Source organism: Entelurus aequoreus, linkage group LG10, assembly GCF_033978785.1.
Source record: "Entelurus aequoreus isolate RoL-2023_Sb linkage group LG10, RoL_Eaeq_v1.1, whole genome shotgun sequence".
Classification (NCBI taxonomy): domain Eukaryota; kingdom Metazoa; phylum Chordata; class Actinopteri; order Syngnathiformes; family Syngnathidae; genus Entelurus; species Entelurus aequoreus.
In genome coordinates, this window is record NC_084740.1 from 60,619,830 (window position 1) to 60,634,613 (window position 14,784).

Here is a 14,784-nt window from a genome sequence, read left to right on the forward strand (position 1 = left end):
AACTCTCCCCTGATATTTTATTTACATTCATGGGTATCAACCACTACATTCAATGGATCTACTAACACGACAATCAGGGGAAAGTCTGAGGAGAATGCTAACTTAAAATAGTGTGATACACAAATTAAAAATCTAACCTATGTACAATATTGAGGTTTGCATATAGTAATAAGCAGGTGTTAGAGTTCATGTTTGGAGTAAACAAACGTGAGCTGGTGATAGCCTTCAACCCAAAAGGAGAAATACGGTACAGTACCAAGAATCTTATTAGTAGTCTTACAGTCTGGCGCACACAGTCAAGAGCAACCCCGACTGTACCAGTCTTCTGTACAGCACAGTTTGGTTCGCTTCTAACATTCATGAAATCATTCCTTGCCACCATTTAAGGATTTGGGTTACAGCTTTGTGGAGAAAATATGAATGCAGCTTCAGTGTAGTGTCTTGAAAGTTACCCAGGTAATAGATTACGTCCCTGCGCTTACCAAGGGGTCCTAAGCATAGGTACCTCCTGTGATGAGGAGCTGGTAGGCGGGATCAGTTCTGCTGCGACACAGCACCACGCACGCCGACAACATGCCCAATATCTGACAGGGAAGAGAGAGTTGTATTACATCCGTTTATTTATGTAGGTAGACATGCACCATCTTGAGGAATCAAATAAAGATTGTTGTTATTTTGCTTTGAATAGATCGAGGTAGGGTGGGGGTTCGGCAACCCGCGGCTCTTTATCGCCGCTCTAGTGGCTCCCTGGAGCTTTTTCAAAAATGTATGAAAATGGAAAAAGATGGAGAAAAAAATAAAATTTTTGTTTTAATGTGGTTTCTGTAGGAGGACAACATGACACAAACCTCTAATTGTTAGAAATCCCACTGTTTATATTAAACATGCTTCACTGATGAGAGTATTTGGCGAGCGCCATTTTGTCCTACTAATTCTGGTGGTCCTTGAACTCACCGTAGTTTGTTTCCCTGTTAAGTTAAGTTAAGTTAAAAAACCAATGATTGTCACGCACATTCCCACTAGGTGTGATGAAATTTGTCCTCTGCATTTGACCCATCCCCTTGAGGTGAGGGGAGCAGTGGGCAGCAGCGGTGGCCGCGCCCGGGAATAATTTTTGGTGATTTAATCCCCAATTCCAAACCCTTGATGCTGAGTGCCAAGCAGGGAGGTAATGGGTCCTATTTTTATAGTCTTACAACTTTCTACGACGCTGCCACAGAAAGACGTGTTTTATGCCACTCCTTTGTCTCATTTTGTCCACCAAATGTTTTATGCTGTGCGTGAATGCACAAAGGTGAACTTTGTTGGTGTTATTGACTTGTGTGGAGTGCTAATCAGGCATATTTGGTCAGTGCATGACGGCAAGCTAATCGATGCTAACATGCTATTTAGGCTAGCTGTATGTACATATTGCATCATTACGCTTCGTTTGTAGGTATATTTGAGCTCATTTAATTTCCTTTAGTTATGTCCTCTGTGTATTAAATGTATATTTGCATGTCTCATGACACATTATCTGTGTGTAATATTGCCAGCATTTCTCATAGTTGTTTGTGTGCCATGTTGTTCCAGACCACAGCAAACGGTACCAAGCTTGCAAAGATTGTAATAAATCCATTAGAAGAATAGACCCTGCCGTTTCCTTTAACTTGGACACACACATATATACCTTTGGCCATTCTAAGCTAGTAATTTCCAGGAGTTATCTCACCCTCTGAGAAGCCTCTGTTTTACTCATGTTTTCCAATGTTGTAAAAATGTCCTAAAAATGTGTAGAATAAATATTACATTTGCAACACATCGTCATTTTGATATTAGGCTAATATAGACACTCACATCATGTGTCGCCTTCATTAAAACACTTATCTGAGACTTTAATTTTTTTTGCAGCTGTAGACAGATTTATTTTTGGTCCAATATGTCTCTTTCAACATTTTGGGTTGCCGACCCCTGAAGTAAGGCAACATACTTTGTCTACAGACACTTTCATGCACTATGACAGTGTTTTTCAACCTTTTTGGAGCCAAGGCACATTTTTTGCGTTGAAAAAATGTGGAGGCACACCACCAGCAGAAATCATTAAAAAACTAAACTCAGTTGACAGTAAAAAGTTGTTGTCGCAATTGTTGGATATGACTTTAAAGCATAACCAAGCATGTATCAATATAGCTCTTGTCTCAAAATTGGTGTACTGTCACCACCTGTCACATCACACCCTGACTTATTTGGAGTTGTTTTCTGTTTTCCTGTGTGTAGTGTTTTAGTTCTTGTCTTGCACTCCTATTTTGGTGGCTTTTTCTCTTTTTTTGGTATTTTCCTGTAGCAGTTTCATGTCTTCCTTTGAGCGATATTTCCCGCATCTACTTTGTTTTAGCAATCAAGAATATTTCAGTTGTTTTTATCCTTCTTTGTGGGGACATTGTTGATTGTCATGTCATGTTCAGATGTACATTGTCTTTGCTTCACAGTAAGTCTTTGCTGTTGTCCAGCATTCTGTTTTTGTTTACTTTGTAGCCAGTTCAGTTTGAGTTGTGTTCTGCATAGCCTTCTCTAAGCTTCAATGCCTTTTCTTAGGGGCACTCACCTTTTGTTTATTTTTGGTTTAAGCATTACACATCTTTTTACCTGCACGCTACCTCCCGCTGTTTCCGACATCTACAAAGCAATTAGCTACCTGCTGCCACCTACTGATATGGAAGAGTATTACCGGTACACGGTTACTCTGCCGAGCTCTAGACCGCACAGACACTCAACAACAACAACAACACATCATTTGCAGACTATAATTACTGGTTTGCAAAAAATATTTTTAACCCAAATAGGTGAAATTAGATCATCTCCCACGACACACCAGACTGTATCTCACGGCACACTAGTATCAAACAATCTGACTACTTTCACAGGTATTCAACTTAATTACAATTTCAGACTTAACACCATTACCATTACTTACAGCAAAACTTACAACTGTGACGATTACGAGCCAATACGAGTCGGTCGTTGACGCATTTTAGACTTGCTGGAGGAAATAGCTCTTTAAAAAGGGCAAGCAAAAGCCAACACTGGCCTACAGTGAGCTTGTCAATGCAATTCACTTCATAGAACACTATTATAGTATAGACCAGTGTTTTTCAACCACTGTGCCGCGGCACACTAGTGTGCCGTGAGATACAGTCTGGTGTGTCGTGGGAGGTTATGTAATTTCACCTATTTGGGTTAAAAATATTTTTTGCAAAGCAGTAATTATAGTCTGCAAATGATGTGTTGTTGTTGAGTGTCGGTGCTGTCTAGAGCTGGGCAGAGTAACCGTGTAATACTCTTCCATATCAGTAGGTGGCAGCCGGTAGCTAATTGCTTTGTAGATGTCGGAAACAGCGGGAGGCAGTGTGCTGGTAAAAAGGTGTCTAATGCTTAAACCAAAAATAAACAAAAGGTGAGTGCCCCTAAGAAAAGGCGTTGAAGCTTAGGGAAGGCTATGCAGAACGAAACAAAAACAGAATGCTGGACGACAGCAAAGACTTACTGTGGAGCAAAGACAATGTACATCTGAACATGACATGACAATCAACAATGTCCCCACAAAGAAGGATAAAAACAACTAAAATATTCTTGATTGCTAAAACAAAGTAGATGTGGGAAATATCGCTCAAAGGAAGACATTAAACTGCCATATCAAAAAAAGAGAAAAAGCCACCAAAATAGGAGCGCAAGACAAGAACTAAAACACTACACACAAAAAAACAGCAATAAAGTCAAAATAAGTCAAGGTGTAATGTGACAGGTGGTGACAGTACACTTACTTTGAGACAAGAGCTATAGTGATGCATGCTTGGTTATGCTTTAAAGTCATATCCAACAATTGTGACAACGACTTTTTACTGTCAACTGAGTTTTGTTTTTTAATGATTTCTCTTGGTGGTGTGCCTCCGCATTTTTTCAATGCAAAAAAATGTGCCTTGGCTCCAAAAAGGTTGAAAAACACTGGTGTAGACTATATAGAACTAATAACAGGTGTGTAAAACACGCACGCACAAGGACAACATATGGGGGGAAATACCTGGATGGCGGCAAAGGTCAAGGCGGTGCAGATGACATACATCATGATCTCCTTCAACTTTTTCACCACCAGAGCCTCGCAGCCCTACAAGCAAACACAGACATTGTATGATGACACAATTAAACATCTGTCGTGGAGACAAAAAAGCAAACTGGTTCTGGCGATTTAAAGCTTTCTTACTTCTTGGTAAAGATCTTCAGGATGAGCGAGGGACCCTGTGCAGACTCCGCCAATGTTTGCTTTGCAACAGCTGACGGGCACCCTGTTGTTTTTGGACACTTTAAACCAGGGTGTGTTCTGCCAGTCGGAGTAGTTGTGGATGCCACAGCACTCAAGCTGCAAATGTAAAAAAAAAAAGTCTGCTTTGTAACGACAAGTGAACCCCCAAATGCACAAAAGATGTCACCCTGCTTTATGTCCTTCCAGACCTGTCTCTGAATGTAGTCAATGGCGCGGCTTTGTGCGTTGCCGTTTGTGCCGTTGTACTCATTGTAGACTTCCTGAATGGAGTCATTCACATCATCTTCAACCTGGAGATGACACAACAACATGTTCACACCCTTGACAGGGAAATCTCCAATATGATGGCAAAAAAAAACATTGCATTGTGGATAGTCCTTGACAAACCTGCAGGGCTACAATATAAATCTTTCTCACCTTTGCTCTGTAAACATATCCAAGAACCACAACTGCTACTTCAGTCAGAAAAACCAGCAGCAAAATGACGACAAACTGTGGAGAACATTTTGAAGGTCAAGCCACATCTGAGAAATGCATGGTTGCAGACGAAAACCATGTACAGTTGTCCCTTTTTTTTTTTAGCTCTATGCTTTTTAACCTGTAAAGCACTTTGGTCCAATTTAAAAAAGTGTTGTAAACGTGCTATATAAATAAAGTTGCCTTGCCTTGCCTCGCCATAACGGCTTTAATTATTATTTTAAGCATATTTATATACAGTACAGGCCAAAAGTTTGGACACACCTCATTCAATGTGTGTTCTTTCCTTTCATGACTATTTACCAGTGACGTGCAGTCAGTGGAGGCAGGTGAGGCGCGGCCTCACGTGTCATCATGGAAAGAAAAAAAATGTAAAAAGAAAAAAAATTAATTAAATTGTTATATGTATCCAGTGATTATACTATAAAGAATACTTGCCAACCCTCCCGTTTTTAGCGGGAGAATCCCGGTATTCAGTGCCTCTCCCGACAACCTCCCGGCAGAGATTTTCTCCCGACAAAGTCCCGGTATTCAGCCGGAGCTGGAGGCCACGCCTCCTCCAGCTCAATGTGGACCTGAGACTGCGTGGGGGCAAGATGAAGAAATACGCTTGCAAGTCCCAAAACGAATGGAAACAAGAATTTCAGTTCATCCAGGACAGTTTGAAGGGGAAGGTGTATGTTGCCTGTAAATTTTGTAGAACAGACTTCTCCATTGAACACAGTGGCCGAAATGATATACTCATTAAGAACGGAGAAGTTAAACAGGACAATACTGCCATCTAATGGACAGCCACAGGACCACTGAAATTCAAGTTTTTTTGTTTTTTTTTAATGTAAATAATATATATATATATATATATATATATATATATATATAGATATATATATAGCTAGAATTCACTGAAAGTCAAGTATTTCATACATATATATATATGAAATATATATGAAATACTCGAGTTGGTGAATTCTAGCTGTAAATAACCACGCCCCCAACCACGCCCCCCCACCCCAGACCAAGCCCCCCACCCCTCACCCCTACCCCCCACCTCCCGATATTGGAGGTCTCAAGGTTGGCAAGTATGCTATAAAGTCATTTTCCATTTAACTTCACCAGTTTTAGATTATTTGTATTCAAAATCGCTGAATTTTCACATTTGCCGTTGAAATACCGAGAAGAGACTTGCTGTGAGTCAGCAGCCAGTTGAGGCACGTCACTGAGTTGAGCCTCACCATGGATTGCGCAATGACTCGGCTAACTGCTGGCCTGCTGTGCAGTGAGACCGTATGGCTATATGAATTATATTATACATTTCCATAGTTTAGTTAGCTGAGGTATATAATGTACAGTGTATTTTGTCAACAACTGTATGTGTGTAACGCATTTCTTGTGCTGAGCATTCATAAAACGGCTGCGAAGACGCACTGGCTGAGGCTCGCAGTAATCCCGCCTCCTGGTGGTGTTGTGCCGGATAATGCAACCCCACCGTAGAATGCACCCCCTGACGGGAGTGTTATATCAACTAAAGCCCACAATTAAACTTTCCGCGTGCAAGACTGAATCTATTTAAAAAAGTTATTTAATAAGAAGCCAAAAACTGCAAAAACAATAATGTTCGTGTTGGAGGAGTTATGAATGACTGCTGGGCCACAACATTAGGTACACCTGCAGACTGCAGCACGGATTTCATATTTCAGTCATTCACAACTCCTCCAACACGAACATTATTGTTTTTGCACTTTTTGGCTTCTTATGAAATAACTTTTTTAAATAGATTCAATCTTGCACATGGAAAGTTTAAGTGTGGGCTTTAGTTGATATAACACTCCCATCAGGGGGTGCATTCTACGGCGGGGGTGCATTATCCGGCACAACAGCAGCGCATGGACTTCATTTATAAGTAAAGGTAAGACCATATTAACGTTTTTTTAATTAAATGTGCTTTTTTGTGTGCTACAGTTTGTATGTGTAAAGTTAAAGTTAAGTTAAAGTACCAATGATTGTCACACACACACTAGGTGTGGTGAAATTTGTCCTCTGCATTTGACCCATCCCCTTGTTGTGGGCAGCAGCGGCGCCGCACCCGGGGAATAATTTTTGGTGATTTAACCCCCAATTCCAACCCTTGAAGCTGAGTGCCAAGCAGGGAAGAATGCTGGTATGAGCTTTTAAACATAACCCGTTAACTGCTGCCAATCAAATGGTGAATAAGATACTCTTTAGGGTTCATATGTTTGTAAATCTGACTGTGATGAAGTCAGTGCCTCACCAGCCATGAACCTCACCGCACGTCACTGCTATTTACATTGTAGATTGTCACATCAAAACCATGAATGAACACATGTGGAGTTATGTACTTCACAAAGAAAGTTGAAATAACTGAAAACATGTTTTATATTATAGTTTCTTCAAAATAGCCAACCTTTGCTCTGATTACTTTTTCGCTCACTCTTGGCATTCTCTTGATGAGCTTCAAGGGGTAGTCACCTGAAATTGTTTTCACTTCACAGGTGGGCTTGACGCTCATGGAGAGAATGCCAAGAGTGTGCAAGGCAGGAATCAGAGCAAAGGGTGGCTATTTTGAAGAAACTAGAATATAAAATATGTTCTCAGTTATTTCACCTTTTTTTGTTAAGTACATAACTCCACATGTGTTCATTCGTAGTTTTGATGTGACAATCTACAATGTAAATAGTCATGAAAATAAAGAAAGCGCATTGAATGAGGAGAAGGTGTGTCCAAACTTTTGGCCTGTACTGTATATGCACATTTCTAGTCCTAAATTAAGTACTTTCAAGCATAAAAATGGCTAAATAAAATAAACTATCCATGCTGCAGTAGTATTGGCCACTAGATGAGACGAAACCAATAAGAATGCGCTGTTCAGTATTGTGGCCACTGATTGGCTCACCCTCGAGCAGCATTACTATATTGAACTAAAAGAGTGTAGCGATTCAGCAAAGGGTTTTATTTTATGTCTCATAAAGTAAAAAATCTAATGAGATGAGAGCTAGAAGCATGTGTCTGCAGTGGTGTGTTGATACTCACCGCTGTGAGTCCACAGTGACTCTCTCTCACGGTGGCACAGCAGCCGATAAGCCCGATGATAAAGAGGAGCGCTCCGGCCGCAATGATGACGACTGCCGGGATGAGGGTGTACACGTCCTCGAAGAAGTGATCGTAGTCATCAAACGTAATGAACACGTACGCGCCCACATAGCAGAGGATGCCGGCGGCCGCCTATGGAGAGATTACGTTGTGTTAAACATCTGACCGACTGATGTACATAACATACATTGGACAGCAGGTTTGACTTTGTTCAGTTCAGTTTCAGTTTATGTGGAACATGCATACGATACAATGTCAGGCATCACATATTTCCACTTGTTTCATTACAGAACGTCCGATAAAGGAGTAGGAAGAAGCTGAGTTTATTTAATCCTAACCCTTTTCATACCATGACTATTCTATCCCATTTCCTTGTTCTCTGTAACAGAACAGTGAACAAATACTGTAAATAATAAACAAATAATACACCACAGTAAGTAAACAAATATTAAACACATAAATAATCTTTATCTCAAAAGTAAAAAAAAAGGTTCAAGATCAGAATCAGAAGTCAGGGTTTCCCACACATTCATTTATTTGTGGCGGCCCGCCACGAAAGAATTACGTCCGCCACAAATTTAAAAAAAATGTAAAAATTGTTGTTTTTAAAAAAAATACAATTTATTTATTTATTTATTTTTTTGTCCTGTCCATCTTCTCAGGCAAATCATATAGTTGATGTAGATGCCCATATCGGCTGTTCAGATTTACTTTACAAAAGAGAAGTGTAGGATACTTCTCTTGTTGCCTTATTTGTATTTGACTTTATTAAATGTATTTATATTAGAAACACAACATGTGTATATAACAAAGGGTGCAAAGTCTGCAGGCAGTAGGAAACACATGGTTAAGTGTAGGGAGTAAAAACTGATGGCAGTCTAAAGTTCAAGATTTTTGGAGCTCTTTGTTCAGTGGATCAGATGTTTGATGAAGCTCTGTGTCTATCTACCACCACTACTGTTTTCTGTTTATTTGTTACTGACTGTGGCAGGACACCTCTGCCTCTGTTTCACTTTATGTTGCTGGTAAATAATATGGTTGTAGTAGTAGGCTAAAGTTAAATTATTTAGTATGCACTAATTAAAGGGGCAGAGCTTTGAGACATTTTAGTTTTTATATTTTATAAGATATATTTTTTGTAAGAACCACAATTAATAAATATATTTCAGTGAATAACTTATTGTTCAAATCTGTATATAAATATGTACATAAAGTGTAGTAATTATATTGTAAAATGGATGGATGGATGGACGTTGAAAACAAAACTGTTATTATTAATTAGTAAGTATACATTTTTTGAGCCTTTTTAGAGACAATCAAATCATTGTAGTAAATTATGCAAATTACTCGATGATGTCATGGTGACCACGCCCATAGCCACGCCCCCACCGCCACAGGTATCTTGGCAGTTTATGGGAAACACTGGAAGTTCATCATAATTCTTGTTGTGTGCACTTTGTGAACACTTGCAGTTTGAACAGTCTCTTAAAGTGAATCATATTGCTGCTTTGTTTCATTTCTTTACTTAATCCATTACATCATTTAATTCCACATACTGATATGCTAAAGGTTTTAAGTGTTGTACGTGCACACAAATGTTTTAAATTACATTTTCCTCTAAGGTTATATTTCTTCTCCTTTGTTGAGAAGAATTGTTGTACATTCTTGGCTAGCAGGTTATAGTTTACTTTGTACATCATTTGACATGTTTGCAAATGCACCAAATCACTGAATTTCAATATTTGTCATTCAATATATAAAGTGTTTGTATGTTCTCTATATCCAACATGATGTATTATTATTAGGGATGTCCGATAATGGCTTTTTTGCCGATATCCGATATTCCGATATTGTCCAAGTCTTAATTACCGATACCGATATCAACCGATACCGAAATATACAGTCGAGGAATTAACACATTATTATGCCTAATTTGGACAACCAGGTATGGTGAAGATAAGGTCCTCTTTAAAAAAATTAATAGAATAAAATAAGATAAATAAATTAAAAACATTTTCTTGAATAAAAAAGAAAGTAAAACAGTATAAAAACAGCTACATAGAAACTAGTAATTAATGAAAATGAGTAAAATTAACTGTTAAAGGTTAGTACTAAATTCAGCATCGACACTACTATGTTCCAAGGGACGACTAAACAAGAGGACCTAGATTCAGGATTGCATCCACCTACACTTATAGAGATTATTGAAACAACATCAAAGATTGTTGAACAAGAAAATATGGAACTAAAAAATTTCTGCAACAAAGATCACAAAAACCAGGATTTGGAAAATGATATAGATCCAGATACAAATTTTTTCTCCCACATCAGTAATAATTGTTTTTATTATACAGATGATCAATATAATATCAACATTAAATGTGATAACAAATTGTCAATTATTCATTTTAATAGCAGAAGCTAGTATGCAAACTACAACAACATTAAGAACACATCAACGAACCCTTCAAAGTGATTGCTGTCACAGAAACAAGGATTGATGATAAAAAAGGAAAAGATTTTGATCTGGAAGGATATGAACTAAACTACATCAACTGAAACAACAAAAATGGAGGAGGAGTAGCTGTGTACGTGATGAAGAACCTGAACTATTCACGGACAACACTTAAGACCTTCAGTATATCAGTATGTGGAATTAAATGATGGAATGGATTAAGCAAAGCAATCAAACAATGTACTAATATGGTCCACTTCAAGAAACTCTTCAAACTTAAAGTGTTTACAAAGTACAAAGAAGAAGAATACTGAATTTACTTAATTCATCCATTCTTTCACTCTCAAAATAATCTTACTTATCTCATCATATGAAATGTAACTTACTTCACCAATTATTATTATTTTTATTTTTTTATTGTGACTACTTATGGAGTATATTGTGAATAAATTGAGAACAGGAAGTGAACAAAAGTTTTAGCAACTGTTATGTAAAAGAAAAGGGGTAGGATTAAATAAGCTCTGCTTCTTCCTACTCCTTTTCGAACATGTTGAAAAGAGAAACTGGAAATTGTGATGTATCATGTTGTATGCTTGCATGTTCAAAATAAACTCAAACTCAAACTCAATACTATTAGTGGAGCAGCAGCACACACAATCATGTGTGCTTACGGACTGTATCCCTTGCAGACTGTATTGATATATATTGATATATAATGTAGGAACCAGAAAATTAATAACAGAAAGAAACAACCCTTTTGTGTGAATGAGTGTAAATGGGGGAGGGAGTTTTTTTGGGTTGGTGTACTAATTGTAAGTGTATCTTGTGTTTTTTATGTTGATTTAATAAAAAAAAATAAAAAAATAAAAGATAAAAACCGATACCGATAATTAAAAACCGATACCGATAATGTCCGATATTACATTTTAAAGCATTTATCGGCTGATAATATCGGCAGGCCGATATTATCGGACATCCCTAATTATTATAATTGATCTTTTTTGTAACACAGTTAGTGAATGAAGCTCACATTTGTAGTTGTTTCCCATATTTCTACACAATAAGTCAGATATTGCAACACCAGTGAGCAGTAGACAATATGAAGTCATTTTTGGTCCAGAACATGTTTTGCTTTATTCATTATTGATGTGTTTCTTGCTCCTTTTATGTTGTATATTTTATCATCTATTATTACACCCAAAAATATGTTTTCTTTTACCCTTTCAATGTCTGACTCCGTCTATTTGTATTTGTGTTTGACTTTCCCTTCTACTGTTAGCAAATAGCATTATTTTAGTTTTACTGAGATTCAAAGATAGTCTTGTTAAACCATCTTTTTAATTTGTTTATTTCTTCTGTTATTATTTGTATTAGCTTGTGTGTGTTCTCTCCTGAACAAAACACAGCTGTGTCATCTGCAAATAATCCTAACTGTAAATCCTTTGTAACGTTACAAATGTCGTTTATATAAAGATTGTGTTCGCTATCTTCACGTGTCACAGAGGCATTTATTTTGAACATATCTGTACTTAGCAGTAGTATAATGTTGAATTTGAAGTGTATACTGTATTTCTTACAATAAATTCAAACAATATAACAGAACCTACTTTCATCCTAATATTAAACATAATTAAACAAATACCTCTTTGTCATTACCGTGCTTTATCTTTGTTTGTTTTTTGGGTCTGCTGAGTGTATGTTGACTTTATTTACAACATCCTACTCTGCAGGATTCTTGCACCTAAATCACCAAACTAAAGAGAGGCAAAGACTTGCATCGAATTTCATCAGTGCAAAGCACGTTTAGCTGGCATCTTAACACACTGACGTGCATTATACCTTAAAATAAGTGACATAAACCTAAATATGGTCATGTACGCCGGAAGTAAACATTTAGTATGATTTAGTAGAATATTTGACAGGGCTTATCATGTTTAAAGCAAGAAGTTAGAAAGCTGTAGAAGCCTGGTAGCCAAAACCTGTCAGGTACAAAACCTTACCTTAACAGCCTATATCAATCAAACATTTATAAATAAAAATATAATATTTTAGTTCGGTATAGTGAGCTGTAGGTTTATTTTGAATATGAGTATGAATGACTATTATGACTTACTTACATTGAGAATTGTAAGCACATAGTTCTGGGCAAAATTGAGTTATGTGAATCCAGATGAATGTGATAAAATGTGGTTCAGAGGAAACTGGATATTAGTAAAAGTAACTATGTAAAAAAAAAGGGGGGGATTCAAAAAGTTTGTACTTCTTCCCATTACCCTTTTGAGATATGTTTAATTGTATTTTATTTTATTTTATTAATTCAATTTTATTTTATTTTTTGTGAAATAATAATATTGCCATTGAGAACAAGACTGTTCACTGGATATACAGTGGGGCAAAAAAGTATTTAGTCAGCCACCCATTGACAATCAATGGGTGGCTGACTAAATACTTTTTTGCCCCACTGTATATATATATATATATATATATATATATATATATATATATATATATATATATATATATATATATATATATATATATATATATATATATATATATATATGTGTGTGTATATGTATATGTATATATATAAAAAATATATATATATACTGTATATAACGTACTACATGTGTGATGTGTATGTATATTATGTACCACATGTGTGATGTTTATGTATATTATGTACTACATGTGTGATGTGTATGTATATTATGTACTACATGTGTGATGTTTATGTATATTATGTACTACATGTGTGATGTTTATGTATATTATGTACTACATGTGTGATGTGTATGTATATTATTTACTACATGTGTGATGTGTATGTATATTATGTACTACATGTGTGATGTGTGTGTATATTATTTACTACATGTGTGATGTGAATGTATATTATGTACTACATGTGTGATGTGTGTGTATATTATTTACTACATGTGTGATGTGTATGTATATTATATACTACCTGTATGTATATTATGTACTACATGTCTGATGTGTATGTATATTATGTACTACATGTGTGATGTGTATGTATATTATGTACTACATGTATGATATGTATGTATATTATGTACTACAGGTATGTATATTATGTACTACATGTATGATGTGTATGTATATTATGTACTACATGTATGTATATTATGTACTACATGTATGTATATTATGAACTACATGTATGTATATTATGTACTACATGTATGTATATTATGTACTACATGTATGTATATTATGAACTACATGTATGTATATTATGTACTACATGTATGTATATTATGAACTACGTGTATGTATATTATGTACTACATGTATGTATATTATAAACTACATGTATGTATATTATGAACTACATGTATGTATATTATGTACTACATGTATGTATATTATAAACTACATGTATGTATATTATGTACTACATGTATGTATATTATGAACTACATGTATGCATATTATGAACTACATGTATGTATATTATGTACTACATGTAAGTATATTCTGTTCTACATGTATGTGTATCTACTACATGTACCTGTATGTATATTATGTACTACATGTATGTGTATTATGTACTACATGTATGTGTATTATGTACTACATGTATGTATATCATGTACTACATGTATGTATATTATGTACTACATGTATGTATATTATGTACTACATGTATGTGTATTATGTACTACATGTATGTATATTCTGTACTACATGTATGTATATTATGTACTACATGTATGTATATTATGTACTACATGTATGATGTGGAGCTGACTATGACATACTCAATAAACAACTGCTTAAACAAAAACGCAGCCATATGTTAGCATTGTCATATTTTTTGTACTTGAATGATTCTTAGGGTGACTCGACAGTTTAAAAGTAAAACATTGATTATACAGTTTAAAAGTAAAACATTATACAGTTAGGGAGACACAATAGCCGCTAGCATACAAGTTGTCAACACACAGTAGCTAGCAGGATGCTAGCAGGATGCTAACGTGACAAAATACATGTGAAAACTTACCCAAAATATGAGGTTGAGGAAGACCAACACCGTCTTGGATGAAGTGACACCACAACGCCCCATCGCCAACGCTGTAATGGAAGCCTAATTCCAAGATGTAAGTTTGCACATAAACATAACGCAGCAGCCACACGACTCACTCAAATGGCTCCACTCCGTCGGAATGTGGAACAGCGCCACCACTTTTAATAACACAGGGAATTACAGCATCAACGCGCAATTATCATTATTACAGCATTCTGCATTGTAGAGTTTGTTATTTTAGTTTATGTGCCGAAAAAGAAATGAATAAGTCCTGTGTGTATAAAGGTGTTTTAAGGTCAAACAAAGGGACAATCCATCGGCTTTGCTGTCACCCAGCGGCAGGATATATTATTACATCTTGTGTGGCGTGAAACTGCACCTCATCATAGCGCCGCT

General features: G+C 36.4%; 1 protein-coding gene across 1 annotated transcript; it reads right to left on the reverse strand.

The window, feature by feature from the left end:
* Nucleotides 1-4: 4 nt before the first annotated feature.
* On the reverse strand, nucleotides 5-14,713 carry LOC133658861 (tetraspanin-3-like). The gene is made up of 7 exons (XM_062061335.1): nucleotides 14,365-14,713; nucleotides 7,823-8,014; nucleotides 4,715-4,789; nucleotides 4,486-4,587; nucleotides 4,238-4,393; nucleotides 4,058-4,141; nucleotides 5-584 (listed from the first exon to the last, which is right to left on the reverse strand). Exons 1-7 carry the CDS (start codon nucleotides 14,425-14,427, stop codon nucleotides 492-494), a joined length of 765 nt encoding a protein of 254 aa, XP_061917319.1. The 5' UTR covers nucleotides 14,428-14,713; the 3' UTR covers nucleotides 5-491.
* Nucleotides 14,714-14,784: the final 71 nt, after the last annotated feature.

Excerpts from the sequence above, each read along its gene's own strand:
- LOC133658861 (XM_062061335.1), bottom strand. The coding sequence starts at position 14,427 with ATGGGGCGTTGTGGTGTCACTTCATCCAAGACGGTGTTGGTCTTCCTC. Across the intron at positions 4,790-7,822 it reads GTCACTGTGGACTCACAGCG|TTTGTCGTCATTTTGCTGCT; the intron begins GTGAGTATCAAC and ends TGTTCTCCACAG. Across the intron at positions 4,142-4,237 it reads CTGAAGATCTTTACCAAGAA|GGCTGCGAGGCTCTGGTGGT; the intron begins GTAAGAAAGCTT and ends GTTTGCTTGTAG.